Raw genomic sequence first — 20,760 nt, 5'->3', positions numbered from 1 at the left:
AACTAGTCTCGGCTATGAGGAATCTTTTCTGCTGATAATACCTAGACATCCATAAAACTTCAAAAAACTTCTATCGTCTAATAGTTATAACTAGCGTCAACATTGATAATGGTCAGTGCCCTAAAACCATGGCGATATTGAAACCCTCGTATTTAATTGGCAAGGGAAAGGAATGACGTCAATATTCGGGAATTCTAATGCAAAGCAAACTAAGAACGAAACATGCTATACGATTTTGCTTCCATCTAAAAGCTACTAAAGAATCAAATCCAACGTAATTTACCTATATAAGAGTACATGCTAAAGCTTGTCTCACGTGAAAATAAGTTGGGAATGATTGCAGGTGCGGCATGCAACACATGTATAGAAATTCCTATAGACATGCAGTTGTAAGTATTATACAACTTTATGATCGTATTTTTATGATAGAACAATTTGTTTCACTTAGTGCGTTAAATGAATAAATTAGATTATTCAACACGCTCTGCCAATTTACAATACCTAAAAGCTTAATAAGATATCGAAATTTATCCAGCGAGAATACTGTGCACTATACATAGGTAGCAATAATTCAGTAAATTTAGCAGAATAATTTAGTGCGATACGAGAAATAACCACACAATTGTTTAATTGATTATAAATTCTCAACTCGTTCTCCAAAACTGATACCTAAATACTTATGGAAAATTACTAAGCACATGGCTACTATGTGTATAATACGCGTGATTATGGCATTTACTGGAGAGATATATGCCAGTCGTTTTGCATTCTGTTTAAGTTCGTACAAGAAACCTTTGGATGCATGTTTCTGATATATGTCTAGATGTTATAGCTTTTTAAACTAGTTACATAAACATGGTCCAGCATTACAGCACAGCATAAAAGTAAAAGACAATGGAAGACTTCAGTATACACCAGATGTGCACTGGTGTAATTAGTTGAAAATGCTATAAGTTGCGTGTCGCTTTATGATAAAATATAAAAACAACTCAATTGCATAACGAATCGCTGCAAATTAATCAGGCAAGAATACTATTATGTACATAGTAATTGCATCTATAAGATATTTCGTACCCATTAAGCTAGTGAAAATAACTTTGAACCAGCGTAAAAACTACAAATAACGGTTTCGTTAAAAAGACAACTATGAAAACTCACCACCTTCGTCTTCGCTATCACTCATGAACGTCTCCTGCATCGATTCAGGTGCCTGTACCTTGTACTTTTCTTCAATTGTAATAGTATGCGTAGTCGTGATGACAGTTTCCGTCACAACTTTCAAAGTTTCAACAACGCTGATGTATCCTAATTTCTGTGCTATGTCCAAAGCTGTTTGCCCATTCTATTTAACAGTAAAATGATTTCATGAAACGAGTTGCTTAACCTTTAGACCGTCGGTGATTTTAATACATTTTCAAATAACCCACATTTTTATTATTTGATTAGTGGCGACCTAAAGATTGATGACTTATGGTCTTCATTCTCTAAGATGAAACTTGAGAGCTTTTTGAGTCATAAGGCTTTTCCAATATTAAACAATGCGAAAGAGATCAAATTTCTTCTCATCATTTAACAGCTACGATAAGGGTTTTTTCAATTCAAGCAACAATAAGTCGTACTTTATACATTTACAAAATGGTTGTTAGATTTCATTCTATCGATTACTTTGATCTTATTAGATAAAAGCTGGAATTTTGCTCACATTGGTAACTGCATTAGGCTTTGCTTTACTCTCTAACAGCAAATTAATAACTAAGGTATGCCCCTGTTGCGCAGCTTGATGTAATGGTGTGTAACCAGCACCGGTACTGCTATCAACACCTGCTCCCGATCTCAGCAAGAAACGTACCATTGCTGCTTGACCAAAATGTGCTGCGACATGCAACGGTGTGTAACCAGCCTATAAAAATTAGCAATTACTATTACATCGATCGTCACTTCGTATGGTAATTGATATACAGAATTTTTTGTTCCAATAAACAAATTTTTTCAACTTGACTGTGAAACAGACTATCACCTATTTGAATGCACATGATTGAGATCAAGAACTAAGTGAAAAACTTTGAGTGCTGCTGATCGCAGAAGTTCACACTAGCCTGTACAAGGCTAATTATGATGCTTGTTATTAAATTCGTGACAATTCTATTAGATCTAACACCCATATACATACAGATATATACATACTTGTTGAGCCAATGATAGTACTGCATATTTGGATAATAACGTTTCGATTCGTTTATGGATATTTGGGCGTATCTTACCTTAGTTTTGGTATCAATATCAGCTCCATTTTTGACAAGGATGGACGCGACGTTAACTTTGTCTTCTTGCGCACACAGGTGTAATGGTGTTAGACCGTTCTGTAATTAATATGTAGAACAAATATCTGATATTCTTGACGAAGCAAGCGATTAAACGCATTTAGACTCGGAAATAATGTAAGACAATAGTAGTACCTTAGCTTTGTGATTTGTATCTGCTTTGTGCTCAATAAGGAGAGTTGACATATCGGTATGACCCTCCTGGGCACTCAAGTGCAGAGGTGTGAAGCCAGCTTTTGATTCTGCGTTTGCCTTTGCTCCATATTCTAATAATGTTGTGGCGATATCCATCTGCGAGTCATTAAAAGTAAGTGTAAATAATTTAGTATAAACGAATCATTGATTATTTCATGATTTACTCAATGTAATTGGATATTTTCGTAGGTGTGAAATAATCCATATTCAGACTTTATATTATAAATATACAACTAGGGTACCTGATTTTTACGAGCCGCAATGTGTAGCGGAGTGTGACCATTCTTAGCCATTGCATGAGGAGAGGCTCCCTTGTCAAGAAGAAGCAGAGCCACATTCTGATGGTCGTAATGGGATGCAACGTGAAGCGGTGTGACTCCATTCTGAGTTGTTAGTTACGTAAGCATACATGTTAAAAAAAAGTGTCAAGTAACGAAACGACAATCAGAATTATACAACATTTTGTTATCCATGTGGAGTATGATATTTAAAAAATTTGACACAGCAAAAATTCTACGCTTAATAGTTGCTAATTATTTAATTACATTTTGCCAAGCCTCGATATAATGTAACAACTGTGTAAAAAGATTAATGAAAAACTCTTGGATATAACATACATCGTAATCGTAATCAATATTCTAGATCTCACCTTTCCTTGAGCATCGACAGGGGCATCCTTCTGTAGCAGAAGCCTTGCAACATTCATATTTCCATATTTTGCAGCAAGATGCAATGGTGTGAAACCTTTCTTGGTCGTAGCGGTAAGCGATGCTCTATTTTCAAGCAAGACAGATGCCACCTAAAAATGAAATAGGCAGTGATCAACATGACATTTCTTCTACTTGTAAACTTGAGCTGTAATTGTTATACTCGATTTTCATAATAATTACACACCTCTTCCTGGCCTTCTTTAGCTGCAATGTGAAGCGGGGTGTATAAATCTTTCGTAGTTGCATCAACATCCGCACCATGTTGTAGGAGTAGCATCACGATATCAACGTTACCCAACCGTGATGCAACATGTAACGGAGTTTGGTCTTCCTGTAAAAAAATTATTGAAAATTATCGAATTGAAAGGACTTCACAAGGAGGGACCCATAACAACGTTAGAGTAACTGCAAACAGTACACTCAAACAAATCCCATATACACAAGTAGGTACACATTCAACTATCGCAAAGTGCAACAGTGAGAAAATAGAAAAATTTCTTGGAATTTGAGATAACTTGTGAATGAATGTTCGATTAAAATAAAAAAAAGTCTTCAGATATATGGTCTGATAACAAAGAAGTATCCGCCTTTCCGCTCTGCAGAAAATTGAAATATCCTTACTCTAGCTCTGGCGTCAACTAGAGCTCCGTTTCTCAACAAAATCCTGATGATGTCGGTCTGATTTGCTCTAGCAGCCAAATGCAGGGGAGTTTCTCCTCGCACAGTTGGAATGTCTGGACTAGCATCATGTTGGAGTAAATAGATGACAATGTTCATACATCCCATGAAGCTTGCAACGTGTAAAGGTGTAAGGCCGGACTGAAGAACAATTTCATGTCTTTAATATGAAGCTCATAAAATGGGGATCATAATCTATCGCACTCATATCTAAGAATATCTATACCTCTGTCATTGCTTCGATGCTAGCTCTGTGTTTAAGAAGCAGTTCAACAACTTTTATTCTGTTCTTTTTACAAGCAATGTGAAGAGGGGTAAAACCATTTAAGGCTCTGGCATTAGGATCAGCATTTCTGTCGAGCAATAGTTTAGCTACTCTAACATGTCCGCAATGAGCTGCCACGTGCAACGCAGTCAGATAATCAACGGTCACATCGTCGACTGGTGCTCCATGGTAAAGTAGAATACGAGCAGCATCAACGTGATCACCTTGAGAAGCCATGTGCAGTGGGGCAAGTCCATTCTGAGGAATGAAACATTCGAAATAAGAGTATAAAATAAAGACATGTTGAACGATGTTGAATGCCTGGTAATTTACCTTCGTTTTAGAACCAATAGGTGCTCCGTTTTCTATTAGTATATCTACTACTTCGTGATGACCAGATCTAGCTGCGCAATGAAGCGGAGTGAGCCCGTCTCTCGTTTTTGCTTCGATATTCGCATTTTTGGACATAAGCAGATTCACCATTTTTATCCTTCCCCATTTTGCTGCGACATGCATCGGCGTTATATTATGCTGAAAATCAAGTTTCACGTTAACACAGATACTCAACTGAACCAAAATATCTACGTATAATAGACCTGTTAAACACATTTTGTGCATCAAACATCATTTAAAACAGCTGACCCGTTACTACACGAGTAAGACTGCTTTATGACATGTGCTACAAATGATACTATGTATGGACTTGAAGTTCTGTGAGTAATGGCTTATTTCGGCACACTATAAGTCAGTAAAACTCTGCATAATTCGTCATTCGATGAACTATTTTGTAATTGATATTACGGGCTTCATTACCTTTGCGGTGAAATTAACTGCTGCTCCTTTTTCATAGAGTAGCGAAGCTATCCTGTCGTTACCGTAATGGGCAGCGATGTGAAGGGGTGTAAAACCACTTTTTGATGTAACATCAGGATTGTGATCGTTCTGTAAATAAAACTCAGTGTAAATCCATACTTATATGGCCATACATCACAAAACGAATTTCGATTGCCTTTGAACATCGAATTTATGTACTTTTTCAATATTGTTTCTTATAAACAGCATCAAGTAGAGGTAAAAAGGTTTACTTGTAAAAGCAACGCAGCAGCTTTGCAGTCGTCCTTCTTTGCAGCAATGTGAAGAGCTGGTAGACGTACTTTACCTCTTGTGTCACTTTCGAGTAGTACCGCTACTACTTTGTCGTGACCCTGTTGCATGGCCACAGCCAATGGGGTAAATCCATCCTGTGAACACAATTCCATGATTAGCAAATGTATCTTCATCTTACGATTCATTGAATTGCAAAATATACAACGTAGGTATTTTGTATTTATATGAAATAATTAACATGAATTAAGTGCAAGGCAATGCCGCAAATAGTCTCAATTTGCAAGTGCTGTCAGAATAACATGAGGGTAATTCAACAGGATCCAATCAATCCTGGAGAGAAATACTTCAAGTGAATAAAAAACATATTTTGTCTTACCTCAGTGGCAAGAGTTTGATTAGCGCCCTTGCTAAGCAAAAACTTGACAACGGAGTCGTGGTTTTCTTGGGCAGCCATGTACAGCGGTGTGAAACCATTTTGTGATTGGGCATTGACAGAAGCGCCACGTTGAATGAGTAAATGTACAACCTCTTCTTGCCCAGCTGAAGAAACAATGGAATCGTATTACTTATTAAATAAGAATCTTATACAAAGACATTAATCAGTTGATATTTTTTCAGCAGATAAATTTCATGCCTTAAAGGATATGACACAAACTTGGTGAAGTAGAATATTCAGTTACCAAGTGAGGCGATATGCAGAGCTGTATTTCCTTTCTTGGTGGCAGCATCTACGATAGCTCCTCGAGTTAAAAGTTCTCTGACTATTTCTATGTGGCCGTCTTTAGCGGCTAGGTGCAAAGCGTTTAGACCATTCTGTAATATCAAATTATTTTATTAGATACTGCTATTAGATTAGATACAACATGAGAAAATAATTGACGATATGCGCTAAAGGATTGATTCTAAAAACTTAAAGACATCAAACCTGACTAAAAAAGAACTACACTAGAGATTCCGAAAATTTTAAATACTGAGAAAGTGTGAGCAACCCTTTCATTACAAGATTTCATCTTTGATTTAACAAGATTTTAGGTGGGTGTAAATTACGTTACAAATGTTTTGAGGGTCAAGTGGGTTCAAGTGCATTTCTGATGAGTGAAGTGAATTCAATCATATGATGTATAAGGCCTCGATACCTTAATGATGATACGATACGTTACAAATATGCCTTGGTATGTACTGTAAGATGCCAGTCAACCATAGTCCCTCAAGATAATATAGATACGTGAGTGTACGGCTCCATTTTTGATACCTATTTTTCTCATGCAATTAGATAAAAATCTGCTGAGTAGTCTGACTCAAGCATGAGCGAGTAAGAAGGAAAATATTGATCTGCGACATTGCGAGTAGATTGGTCAAAATTCAAAAACTGCAAAAGGTTATTTTTTAAAGACTTCCAAAGACCTAAATTTCAGCGCTTTTAAACTACAAAAGTACTGTACTGCTCTCATGCATTGATTTGTAATCGATATCGACACTTCCACGACATCAAGGAAAACTGCCCAAAAGGTTATAATTAGAGAAATTCGTAGTATGTACGCAAGTTTTTCGAGAATACGACTCAGATTTTTATAAAATTATTTACAAAATAAACATATCCTTTGGTCTCGCTGCCGTTATGATTAATACTCAAATGTAATCAACTGTCTTCAAATGAGCATTATCAACGACGGTCTGAATTTAACGAGAAAGAATTCCGGGTTTAATATGTATTGGTATGTGGCATGATGCATGCTGTCTGCTAAGAAGCTGCCAGGCGTTTTTCCGAAATCGGTTTCCGTGTGAACATAGCCACCATCGAATTCGCTCGATTCCCTAGAAATGCAAAAATCGAGAGTGACTATGTTTCGACAGATTTCGTGTTCGAAGCTGAAGTAGGTAGATACGTTCTACGAGACAGTTACCGGTTGTTTGGGGAATTGGGTATGATAATAAGGGAAAGCGAGGGAAAACTATCGGAATGATACACCATCAAAGAGATATCGTGAATAATGGTTCATTCGGAGTGATCACCACGAAACGATCATTCTTACAGCGTTAGAAGCATTTATGTCAACTCCGGACTCGAGGTACTCCAACACTTTTTCCAGTTGTCCCGCTCTCGCTGCCCTGAGGAAAGCTGTACTTGGGTCACTCTGCAACACAAAAAAGTAAATTATGTAGGTAATATGTTACTTTCATGTACCCGTACAGTTTTACGATTCATGAATATTATATCTGTATCGTCTATTACGACGGTAGTCGATCGGTCTGAACTAAGCGATCAGTGGTGCCACGTCGAAACAAAACTGATCTCGGACAAAACGATCGTTGTATTCATTTGTTTACTCTTGTCAAGCTCAGACGCGTATCGGATGGACCGAGACTCGCGGTCTTGAACCTTGATTGCGACGATTTCGCGTTGTTACGTAAATTCTGCGACTCCGTAAAACCGTGTCGGTTCGTTTACAAACCGTGAATTAAGCAGCGGAAATAACGGAAATAAACATTTGTGCAATGCTTCAGCCCCGGCGAAGGGTGCTCGAGTGCAGTGGCGGGCAGGGTTTCTCGCGATAAAGGGTTTTATCAGTCGGTTGGGGTTGCGTTGCGGTCTGTGGGCGCCGTGCAGTCTGAAGTGACGTCACGGGGTAAAGGAACTCTCCTCTCCCTTGTCGCCACCTGAACCCTCGACACTCGGCCTACCCTGAGTCTAGACTCCGGAGATTGACGCTAATACGGATTAACACGATCTGAAACTGCAATTTTTCGATACGACTTTATTCTCTTTCTAAACGTTGGGAGAAGGGGGGCAGTCGGTTATCAGTAGTCTAAATTCAGAATTTTGACCAGACTCTACAGTACCTTCGACCGCCATCTTGAATGTACGGCTCAGGTAGGAAAATATCGATCTCGGACAAAAGATTGTTACGACAAAAATAAAGATACCAATTAATTATAATAAAGAACAAATTCCACCATGAATTGAAGACGGCGGCCAAAGATACCGCAGAAACTGGTCGAATTCTTGATTTAAAATACTGACGACCCCCCAACCTCTAAAAAATGAAAATAGTGTTATTTCAACTGGACTACAGTTCCTTGCTTGCTTTTCCGCGAAGAAGCGATGAAGCCGGTTAATTAAGACTGTGCAGGTGAGAAAAAAACGAACCTTCATTCGTTTAGGTACGGCGCAATTTTCCGCAACGTGGTTATAATTCGCGTAATTACAGCAGGGGTGCGCGTTGCGGGCAACGACACGATCGACGAGTGACTTTAGAGTCGCGTCAGTCCCTGAATGCGATCTAATTAAAATTTGATTATGGAATACCCTATCATCGAGTCAATGCAAGCATGGAGTAATCCTGACGAATACAACAAACAACTTTACAGCTCTTCTACGATGCTTTGAAAATACGACCGAGGAGGGAAGAAGGCTCGTCCAGATTTAACGCAGTCAGTTCAGCTGTGAGGTGAGTCAAAATTGATACATAAATCTATTCTTTAGTCATAGACGGATGAAGCGGAAAACAAAAATTATGCAAAACTTTTCGATCCATTCGATTTACAAGCCTTGTTTGAGGTTGAGAACCTCGGGTATGTCGCGTCATCATTCTTAGAGATGTATATAATTTTGTTATTCGGTTCAATAAGGCGTGAGCAGTGCTTAAATATACCTTCGCACACTGTAATCGATCTTTCTTGCCTCTGTTCGTTAATAATTTATTCTTAAAAATCTCCGACTTTCGATGACAAACAACCTTTTATGCGTACCGTAAAACAATTAACAGTTAGAGGTTGGAAAAAAACTGGAAAAGCCGTTGAAACTTCCGGGTGAAATTGCCAGCAAGCCGGGGTTGGATGCGATGCAATCATCAATGCTGCAAATCGCTATTCGTTACGCCATTGTTCACCGTTTACTTCTTGGATTTACCTTCCTACCGTTGACTTCTTTACACAATTCGTTACCTTGTAACTCGATTATCACAGCACGAGTACCGAGTCATCGATATATCATACGTAATACATTGCTACTGATATTATCCACGGCTGCATGCGTGTATTATCGAAGCTTGTCAAAAAGCATAGAAGGAAATGAAAAGTAAAAAGGTTGAACAGCAAAAGTCCGGACAACATAACGAGCGTCGGAGTTTATTTAAGTATGAATGTGGAGTGAAGCCAGACATGTGCATCGTCTGTCGCCTGTAATCAATACACTCGGTGCTGCATAGCCGGCACGAAAACGCTGCTGATACGTGTTTCCGTTTATAGATTTATGGATCTCTGCTTGGTTGTGGGTGTACAACGCACCCAGTCGGTAAATGATATTTTAACAACCTGGAAAATCTTGGCCGAACATATATCGGACCTTCGTATCTTGCTGGAGATGATTTTTACGTTCGTACACGAAGAGAAGATAAAGAGCTGATTTTACTCAAAACTGGTAAGAAAAAGGGACACACGAAGATTTTTTACTACAAACGTAGCAGATTTTACTTTGCAGACAGTGGTTTTTACTGGTTCTAAGAGTAAATTCTGCATCTTACGAAGTATATTTTACCAAAAAATTGTGATGTGTTCCTCTTTTCCTGCAGTTTTGAATAAAATCTGCTCTTTTATTATCCTCGTACAGGCTAAATTAGCTGTTGCTTGTTTTTCGCACGATGAATGTTATTTTTAAGGAAAAAATTTCATCTTACCAAGGCTCCGGAATTCGAGTCGTGTGTGTATAGATCTATTGCAAGCAGTTATATGTATACAGATACTCTGCAGAGTTCTGGCTAACATCGCAGCCGCTTCTATTTTCGTTTCAAAAATATGTAATCAATGAAGTAGATCGCATGTTTTCTAACCGCGACGTAAATTACTTGCTGTCTGAATAAGCGAAAAATATCGGGTTCTTATGCGTCTGATCATTTTTACTTTATTTTTTTGACGGCACATGTCATGCGGTTGATGCAAAGAAACTGGTTCTCATCTTGTTTGAATTCAATTTTTGTCCACCTTGTAATTAGTAGGTGAAAGGTTTACTCATAATTTGAGAATTACTACAGCTGATACTATATTGTAGTCGAGATACCTGAAATATTCTGCTTTACTTATTATACGAAATGAATGCCGGAGGCAAAATTAACTCGGGTTAAAAACACAACACTGTACAACGTGTCGGAAACGGCGCTACAGCAGTAACCGTATATTATGAAACCAAAAATCACGTTATTCCGTTACTCATGTACGTACATTATACAAAGTCAACAGTTTGAAATTATACACTGAGTAATAATTGCAGGTTTTACCGAAAATCATTCAAGATTTTTTTTAAATTCCTCGGTTCTCTATTCTTATTTTTTTTACACAGAGAAAATTTCAAATCATAGCTGCGTTTTACTGAATTTCTTTTTTATAGCGTATAATTATTTTTTGTCTTACTTCTTTTCTCTTTATTCTTTTTTTCGAACATCAATATCTGTAGCCGGCGATTTTTCGGTAATAACAACGGAGTGCTAACATTCGGTAAAACGAGTCTGTCAACAATTTAGGATTCGGCCATCGGCTAACTGCACCGTGAACGATAATAATGCGCTTTATAGACGTCGTTAGGACGCGATATTGGGGTGAAGCGCAAAACATCACTACAGTACGGAGAGAGTAGAGTATATTATACGTATATGTATGGTGGTTGTACAACATATGGTCGTCATCTGTCGTCAGTTTGGAGTTGAACCACGGTACCCAGCATCGTACGTATACCCTAATTGCAAGGGTGGATCTGGGATCCCAGAGTCATGGAGGATGGCCGACTGATGCCGAGCTCCTTTATGTTTGCGAAAATATTAAAACTACACGTATGCGAATCCACGCCAACGCCGTGATATTCTGTACCGCGCAGTGATTGGAAACCGGGCGAATAGATAAAGTAACTGATTCAATAGCACACGTCGCTTCGTGTACATACACGCAAACAAACACACACTCGTGTACTATAAATCTATTTTATGGTGTTGTTTATCTTGGTCTAATTTGAGCTGTTAAACGGTCTCTTATTCTCTGTTCGTTGAGCAATTAGAGTCTGAGATTGGTTTCACTTTTCACTGCCAAGGTAATTACTGGGTGGGTGGGGGCTTTTGTAGCTTGGTGATTTGTCAATCATTATACCAGTACACATATGTTTCATGCATCTTATATATGGCGTATATAATAGGTATATCATCATGCTACCGATACATACTTATATTTTACTCTACTGCAATCTAGTTATGTGTTACACGTTACGTACTCCGACCGTATTACGAGCAGAGAGATGACTTCGTTTTAGTTCTAAACCAGATTAGATTCTAATGGAACTGCAATACGCATAATAGGTAACCTAATTGCGTGATTGATTCAAGATCCGTTTTTACCCCGATGAAAATTGCTCGAGAGTTAACTCACGCTCTGTATCTCCTGCAGTTGACCCCATTTTCACAGTTGTAGATATATATATTATCGTTTTGCAAACACTTGGATCAAACATAGTGCATACATGCATACTAGTAAAATATCAGATTCATATCCATGGCCGCTTGCTTTCCATTTGCGCCAATTTTCTGCCACAACTTCACTCCGAGTGAATTCATTGCTCGGATCTAGCGTATCAGGCCAATGAAATCACACGGTGTCATGTTGCGTCGGAAAATTGACAAAAAAAAAAGGAAAGCGGTCTGTGTCTGATTTTACTTCCTTTTGGATCGGAACAATATGTGGACAATGATAATCCCTAAGGAATTCTTTAACAGTTTTCAACAATCAGTCATCGATCTTAGTTATCATGCTTAATATTTGCGAAACAAGTCAAATTCAAGTTTTCACGCATGAAAGCATAAAAAATTGAGGAAATTTGATTTTCACGTCAACATCGAGTCAAATCGTGCCAAACTCGAATTTTTGGATATCGTGCGCCGCAGAATCGCGTCATCCGTAATTATCCAGACGGCTTCCTCCCGCGCGAGTCGTTAAACAGCATTCGCAGGTCCACAAACACTTTCCATTCACGTGTCGGCGTGTATAGTCCCTGCAAGAGGAGGCAGCGTATTCACCGAGGAATAGTTCGCGCGTGACGTGATCATTGCGCGTCATCGCCAACCCGGTCTCGCCTGCTCACATCAGTTATGACATTGGCTTGGTGGGTCGGCATCAGCATCGGCATCAACAGCAGCAGCAGCAGCAGCAGCAGCAGCTACCGGCAAGCATCGCGACCGTCTCTCCATACCCATACTGTCGTACGCACTGAATTACAGAGTGTGCATGACGCAAACGAACACGCCTTCGACCCAGCAAGAAGGTCAGGATGTTGCCAATCGCCCAAGCTCCGCAAGTCCTTGAAAATCATTGTGTGTTTGACGTTAATGATCGCAGAGCAGTCGAGCACAATCCGCAAGCTGCAGTGCGCGGTTCGATTGTTACTACAGGTATACGTATCCACGATACGCGGGTTGCGTAAACTTTGCGTAATAATCTCTGATTAGATTAATTAACTTCTCATATGTGTGTATATGTAACGACAAGTATCGTACGTACAATGCGTATATGAATTTATAGTTAGAGGATGAGAGATCGGGGGATGTTGAGAGGGTTAATCAGTCTCATTATCGCCGGTGCGGGTTACGAAATATTTCCCACGCAGTCTGCAGACGTGGATAAGGGTATTTGAAAAAGTATCCGATTACGGACCGTTTGTTCGTCGCTCTACGTGTAATCGCAATCGTACAAAACGCATCATGCGCAACGCAGTGTATACTTATACGTAATGCATATCTACTTGATTATCGCATTATGACGTCTACAGCCTTGATGTCATTGGAAGGAACATCTGATCCTGAGGGTGTCTTAATTTTTTTCTTTTTCATTTGGACATTTTTTAAGGCGTTGATAAATTCTCATCGATACTTTTAAGCGCAACGATTATTATTGGTATATTTTCGTAATTACGTAACCGTAATGTATGAACAGGGAATAGAAGCGATCTGACTTAGCGTGCAACCTGCGATATTGTTGCGTAATCGAATTAGTGCATCGGTTTACTAGTCGGATGAACACAAGAGAACACACAAGCGGTAAGACGATCTGTAGCCGATAGTATTCTGCGCTTCTACCCTCTCAGCGTGAATACAGACAGACGGATACACGCCGAGCAAAGAGTAGACGAGGTAATGAAACTCTGATGGAGTCGCGGTGTCTGTTACAAACTCTTTAGAAACCGGACATTGAAGGCTCTCCTCCTCATAAGTCTGCATCGCAGCTAGGGCGAGACCGAACGACTTGGCGCTAGAGAGCCTCGAGTGAAAAGAAAGTGAAAGAAGGCGAGAGAGAGAGAGAGAGAGAGAGGGATAGAGAGGAGAGGAAACGCAAGAAAAGAGAGTTGAAGAAGGAAGAGGATTAAGACGGAGAGAAAAAAAGAATGCGAGCAAAGAAAGGCGATGCAAGATGAAAGATGGGAGATAAAAAGAAGAACCGCGCTCCATGCTCCGCTGGCTTCGACGTCGTTGGCGTCATAGACCAGAGGGTAACGACCAAGACCTGCTGCAGCTCATCGTCAGCTTGGCCGTTTTCCACGAGGACGTTGCCCGGCGAACTTAAATATTTACATACGGATGCTTTGGTAACTCGTGTCTGGGGATGTTTTTCACGGGGGGAGGTCAGGCTGCAGACGTGCAGACAATAATTACCGTTCAAGTATGCGAGGCTAGACTCGGAACGGGAAAAACTACGAGCGGATCACTCGATTCGATGCCGTCGCTGCTCCGACAAGTGCGATATTCTTTACAAGTCTATAACCTAGACGTCTACGTGTAGTACAGCTTAAATTATAACTGAAGACCGACCGAAGATTCGGTTTCGGTTTCGGACAGTTTTTACCAAAAATTCTGGTTTCCGACAAAACTTGGCCGGAACTGGCGTTCGTGTCTTGTCGGGCACAGTCGCGTATGTTCGAAATTAATTTTGTGCCTACACTGCGTTCCAAAAATAAATTTATTTCCCAATAAATTGAATCGAATAATCTGTTACAAAGCTAGGAAAAACAACAAATTCAAGGGTATAATAAAAATGTAACTAAATTTTAACTCACCCATCTAGGTTTTGGTTACGGTTCGGCCGAAATTAGAAGAGGAGCTGAATATTCGATTACGGTTTCTGTTTCATCTGAAAATCGGGTTTCGGTCGGACACTTATTATAACGAAACGCAATTTCTAGCAGATTTTGATTTTATTATAGAAAATCTAATTTTATACTCTTAGAAATGAGTCCGAAACTTGAAGACATGACGGTCGTTCTCGTGCGGCTATTAGTAGAGTAAATTCCGCCCATGTCGAAAGAGAAAGACAAAAAAAAAAAAAAAAAATACGGAAACAATCGTATTTTCCTTAGTAGATAATCATCGGATGACTTGGCTCCGTCAGTCTGCCAAAATGTTCAATCATCCAACAGTGAAAATAAGAATAAAATAAAAAAAACAATAAAAAAACCACCTTACCAGTTGCCACCTCGAGAGTTTTAGATAAGACCCAGAAGCAGATAGCGAAATGACCGCAAGACGAATAAATGCGAGCGTATAATAACATGATATATTTGAAGCCTTGGGCCACAGCAGAAAATAGCGTGCGAAACGCATTAACGTAACTTGATGTGCAGATACGGAGGAGGACTCGCGATAAAGCTCTGCTTTACACGGTGAATGCAACTTGCGAACGGCTCTTGCAAATGCACGTTATAAAATTTTCTCGCGGTAATTTTTCCAACAACGCTCGACTCTTGGACGATGCACCACGCGATGCAGGTTTCGTTGTAAGATTCCTGGAGGCGTGAGATAGATACGCATTCTGTGAGTCCATTCCGGTTGTTTTTCACGCCTAGACGCATCCACCCGTACTTCCTATTCGTTGTTGAAAACAAAATTCTAAGCAAGTTTCGTGTCTGTTCTATGCGCGATTGTAGGGCTTAAAATTCCTTCGCAGAGAAAAAATTTTATAATTAGGAAGCTGATTTTCTCATCTTCGGTCGATGAGGACGAATTTTTATTCCGTTTTTTCTTTTTTGCTACCGCAGATTTTGAAGCGTTGTCAAATCTTGTAACATTCGCTAATTATTATCCATTTAACGGATTGAGCGGATCGAATTGAGCGGATCGCTTTGCGTTGCTGAGAGCTGATTGTGGCTACTTAACTATCCGTTAGACGAAAGTAACTCGTCTTTCAAATATCTCTTGAAGACTTCGGCGTTGTAAAATTTATAGGCGCGGATGTAGGTACATGTTCACAAGTCATCCAATTGTTCAATTTAGATTTTGACGCTTACCAATATGCACTTTTTATTATCGTATCTATGTAGTATTAGAACCGAGATTAGAACCTACTTATATACGATAAACGACGTAATCGTTCCTTTGAACCGCGCGAATCCATGTATATATACCATGTATAAATAATGTATATTAATAAAAACAATAAAGATTGATGCAACGCATGTGAATTTTGTACAATAAAATCGAACAACTTACGGCGCAATGGATCAACCATCTTTTCACCCTCGGATAAATCGCATTGCTGTTTTTAACAGCGCTCTAATTCTTTACACGATGAAGATAAACGAAACGACGTAGCATTGTGATTTGAGATAAAAATTGGAGGAGCATTGCCAACAACAATTATACCGTCAATTGTTTCAAATTTTATACAATATAAGTGCAATTCAAGGCCTGCTACAATTTCCATTATCGTCTATTCTTTTTTCGCCGACGCGAGTGTTTCGACAATCCCTCTGGAGGAACCACAAAGCGGTCAAGGCTTGAGTAATTTTGACAATTGCCGCTGCCTGTTCGCGGATGGGCTTTGATCTAACAGCCCACACTTTAACATCACGCGATGTCATGACTTTTTACGCTTCGAAATAATACGGATAAAGTAGAGCCTACGTATTTGCCGGATATACTTTTGGCCATTTACTAAACCGCAAATAGATGGCAATGATTTCTCGGTATAATTTTATGCCCAGTCGTCCTGACATCAGGCTTAAAAATACGCGTATAATTTATCTATCGTATTCGAAGGTGTGGAACAAACGTTGTACGCTCTCTTCTCACACATTTTTCACTTTTCATCCGGCAACAGACTTTTATTCGTGTATACTAGGGGCTATCCTCATGTATTTTCGAGTAACGTTTATTCAACCCTGACCCACCTCGAGTCTGATACTTATATTTTTTGTTTTGATTTTCGCTAGATTAACGTCCCAACTCTGAAACCCATTTATACATATCCTCTTAGTTTTTTTTCCGCGAATCATTATCCATTTCAATGATATCGAAGAATTTTTTTCAATGCACTGTATAATAACTTGAACGGGAATGGTGCAAAAAATGATTTTATCGTTTCGCTAGAAATTGGTTTTTTTTTTTTTTTTTTTTGTCTCAAATCAAATAACAGTTTACAATTATCATTCCTGTTGCGCAAGTTTTTTTTTTTCTCGTTCATAAGTCCGGGGATAATTTAAGTATGACTATCTCAGTTTCATTCATACGACATAAAGACGGTATTCTTCCGTCGTCAAAGAAGTTACTTGAATTACGATAAGAAATGACATACTTTGAATTACGATTAATTAACCCAGTAATTAGATATTCTTACTAATTATTCGAATGCGTCAAAGACACATTTTATATACATCTATATAAGGTCGTATACGCTAATGAAAAAATTCAGAAATTTCATGGAACTGTGAATTATACAGATAAAGAAAATTGGGTCGAATGCTTAACGGCTAGATTGCGTACAGTCGATTCCTATAATGGGGATTTAAGAATCGATTCGGGCTGAAATAGAATATCCATTATACATATTTTTACAGGTGATTCACTAGTTACCGTTGTTTTCCGATTTTTTAACCATATTTGTAACGAGCTCGATTTCGCCTTTGAGATCGTTACAAAAAAATAAATGACTCACAATATGTTCCTAAATTAATAATCCTGATGATGTGAACGCATCATTTATTTGTTCATCGACTCGTTGAATATTCAGGGCATTTTATATGCCTACGGCACATATATGATTAACTTATCAACCTTGTCCTGCATATTCACGGTCTTGACTTCACGTTTATCGACAAAAAATATGTGCACATATACATAAATTGAATAAAAAAAAATAAAAAATAACCGTTCTGCCTGCCCACTTAAATTTGTATTGGAATATTTTTGGTTTTGGCCACAGTGTTTATGTTCATGTTTTTTTTTTTTTCTTAATTTTCGACAATCTTCCAATCATTGTCAAAGACGTGTCGTGATTTGAATGGCTCTGGGGGCGGGGATTTGAAAAAAATTGGAATTGACTTTTAAATTTAGAATAAAAATATAAAAAATTGTAGACCAAAGGACGCGAGGGTCAGATTTTAGTCGAATTGACGTGGAATGCCCCATATATATAATATATATATCAAACTTCAGCAGTGCATCGTAAATTTAGCCAAACCAACATTCGGAAATCGTATTGTTCAATTTATAATTATGTCGTGTATTTTTAGGAAATCAATTTTATTCATTGACGGTGCAAAATTTCTGGAGCTATTGTTGGTCGTCAAAACTGCCCGACGTTATAGGAAATTCTGAATTTTTTCATGGGAAGAGGCAGGGAATTTTATATTAGCAAATTGTCGTCAGCCTGAATCAGCGCAGTATGAGAGGAAATGAACGAAAGAATTATGAAAGAATTAATGAATAGGGTTGTCCTAAAAGTGAGACAAAATTACAATGAAGCTAGTGAACAGAGTTAGAAGACAAGTGTGTTAAATTTTTTCGAAATATAAAAATATAGTTTAGTTTCACCCTAGTTTAAAAGTACTGGAGAGTCCAAGGGGTTGAACAAAAATTTTGATTTTCGGACTTCGCTAACTTATTCGAATGGACGGTAAAACGTTTGGCCTTCAGCCTCGTTTGGATCTGCATCAGAGGAACAGTTTTTGTCATCTTGGGAAAATTTTTACCTCGCCATATACTCGTGGCGTTAAAATATAAACAGGGTAGGATTATACGTACAATAATTTCTTCACGGCCTTCTATATACAGACCTGTATTATGTGTATATATATATACACGTATGCATACTCGACCGGTTAATTCACGGTCGATCGGTTACTCAACGACCCATTATCTCGCTGCACCGTATCACCTACGAGCAAACGTATAATAACGATGAAAAACACAGAGACAAGTGTAGAGAGAAGGGAGAAGATGGACGGTTTCTTTGCGGCGAGGTACTAGACGAATTCGACGATCGCAGCAGCCTTGCGCTTTCTTCTCCTCTTCGATGTTACACTCTGAACTCATGCGTGCAAGTCGTTATTCCACATGGCTGGACTTTACTTGGCTACATTACCGCACAGAGCTCGCAGTGCCGTTCAGCTCTTTTCTTATTTAATCCTGCTGCAATGCCGCAATGCACTGCGCCATGTGCACCGAACTGCATACGATGGAAACGCCACGATATAATATAACGCATACGCGCATAGACGCAGTTCACTACTCCCGGTAGTAATACACGCTTGTACGTACGTTTGTTACTGCAACGATTATAATTACATTATTACGTATTCGTCTGTAAGGGAATTTATTTTTATCTCATTGTCAGCTGCAGCAGAGGTGCGCGCAGATGTACTTGCTTATTGTTAACCGCGAATTACGTCCGACCATGTAACATGTTTCGTTGCATTCCTCTTCTTAAGTTTATACCGCACTCAGACGTGTTATTTCTTTTTTTTTGCTGTATCATTGATTTTGTCTATGAAAATTAATCAGATTGAGTTCGTGTTTGAGATTCTTGTGTCATCCTATGTGCGATGATAGTTTTTAGCAATTAACAAGCAAACATCGAGTGGCTGGTCATTTATCTTGCGCAACTCTTTTGAACGTTAGTTTGAACTTCTTTATTATTCCGACATTGAAGGTCTCGTTCTTTTTGGTATAAAATCGCACTGTTTGGCTATTAAATGTCTCTGTATATCTGAAAATTATGATACTCACGTACCCGATTATTTAAAAGGTACAGTTAGCTTATTGTCATCCGGATGGTAGTCATTTTCTCTTCGTCATACGACGAGAGGACCAACAAAAGAAGAAGCGTGGAAATATTCAGTCTGTTTTTAATACAATTACCTGTTTTTAATACAATTACCTAAACTCAGTCTAACCGCAAGAAATAACGTACCGATGTACCGAATAATATTAAACAGCTGTATATTTCTTAGCGTGTTGATAAATCAATCAAAGATTAAAGTAGTTTCGATTTTAGGAGTTGAAATTTATTTAATAAACAGAAGTAATAAACGCAACGTGTATACAACAAGGAAAGGTTCACGTTCGATTTTAGTATGCATGATGTACGTGTTTTCAGGTATATACACCCAAGAGAAAGAAGGTCACAGCTAGACTCAACAAATTTTATTACATAAGTATACGTATTTATGTTGTATACATATAGAAGGTGCGCGGAGGATATTACGAGGTACGCTATTATTCATGCTCAAATCTTTTGGTCTGTAATCGCACTATAATGACACAGTGCCTTAATACCTTACGAAGATTTGATCAAATTCTATAATGATTGTTACCACACTCTAATGTATACATGACGCAACAACCTTCCGTGTAGTGAAAGCAAAAAGGTCTGAGATGAATTATTTCTTCTTAATTATTATTATTCGTGTAGATTCAGTTTGAAACGACGATGAAACCCGCGAAGTTCTTAACATTTCAAAGATAATATTCCGAATTAGTGCAGTTTGGATTTTGAGCTCATGACTTTGAGCTTTGTCCAATCTTTTCCTTACACATTTTATCGCCGAGATACTATCTGATATAAATGAAAAAAACAATTGAAACGTGATTTTCATTATTCGAAAGACGATTTACTTCGGTCTCAGAAAACGTAACAAAAAATATCCGCAACACTATCTTTACTGAAGTTGGTCTTTTTACACGCAAATGACGTCTTACAATCGCACGTGTGCGTACCTGCATGTAATTAATATCGAAATGAGTTGACGTTACTCCGGTGACTCAAATTGCCGGCAAAACACGATCGTCGTCTAACGTTCTCGCTGCATTCACGCGCGTCTCTATTTTGTGCCTATTGTAGGCAGAATGGCAATTACACTACAAACCATTCGTAATACCGTCACTATTATTTATAGCACCAGTTGTGTATAAACGAACACACGTCCAAACTGACTATCTAACTATTATTATTAACACTATCCTTGACTCGGCTGCCCGCCGCATTATACGTTACATGTGTACCTATTACACGAGCATGTCTACGCCGTAAAACCGAGGCGTCAAAATTCATCGAAACTCCGCTCGTGCAAGATTCGCCGGCCGCACGATGTGCCAAAATTTTATACCCGCGAAAAATAGCGGAATCGATAAGAGAAAGCGATGAGCAGTAGGTAATGTGAGATGAGCGAGGAACAAAAATCAAA

General features: G+C 38.7%; 1 protein-coding gene across 5 annotated transcripts in view; it reads right to left on the bottom strand.

The window, feature by feature from the left end:
• LOC124310137 (microtubule-associated protein futsch-like) overlaps positions 1 to 20,760 on the bottom strand; it is a 98,889-nt gene that overhangs the window by 46,004 nt on the left and 32,125 nt on the right. For all 5 annotated transcript variants that reach the window (XM_046773826.1, XM_046773827.1, XM_046773825.1 and 2 more), the window contains 15 exons: positions 7,310 to 7,411; positions 5,957 to 6,089; positions 5,653 to 5,816; positions 5,255 to 5,410; positions 4,983 to 5,111; positions 4,503 to 4,700; positions 4,131 to 4,427; positions 3,848 to 4,045; positions 3,411 to 3,557; positions 3,166 to 3,315; positions 2,759 to 2,899; positions 2,457 to 2,612; positions 2,262 to 2,360; positions 1,703 to 1,900; positions 1,159 to 1,342 (listed from right to left, as the gene is read on the bottom strand). In XM_046773826.1, coding sequence (XP_046629782.1) covers positions 1,159 to 1,342; positions 1,703 to 1,900; positions 2,262 to 2,360; positions 2,457 to 2,612; positions 2,759 to 2,899; positions 3,166 to 3,315; positions 3,411 to 3,557; positions 3,848 to 4,045; positions 4,131 to 4,427; positions 4,503 to 4,700; positions 4,983 to 5,111; positions 5,255 to 5,410; positions 5,653 to 5,816; positions 5,957 to 6,089; positions 7,310 to 7,411 — 2,452 coding nt within the window. The remainder of the gene's footprint in view (positions 1 to 1,158; positions 1,343 to 1,702; positions 1,901 to 2,261; positions 2,361 to 2,456; positions 2,613 to 2,758; positions 2,900 to 3,165; positions 3,316 to 3,410; positions 3,558 to 3,847; positions 4,046 to 4,130; positions 4,428 to 4,502; positions 4,701 to 4,982; positions 5,112 to 5,254; positions 5,411 to 5,652; positions 5,817 to 5,956; positions 6,090 to 7,309; positions 7,412 to 20,760) is intronic.

Source organism: Neodiprion virginianus, chromosome 1 (genome assembly GCF_021901495.1).
Source record: "Neodiprion virginianus isolate iyNeoVirg1 chromosome 1, iyNeoVirg1.1, whole genome shotgun sequence".
In the NCBI taxonomy this organism is placed as follows: domain Eukaryota; kingdom Metazoa; phylum Arthropoda; class Insecta; order Hymenoptera; family Diprionidae; genus Neodiprion; species Neodiprion virginianus.
This window is presented reverse-complemented; position numbering and strand designations above follow the sequence as displayed.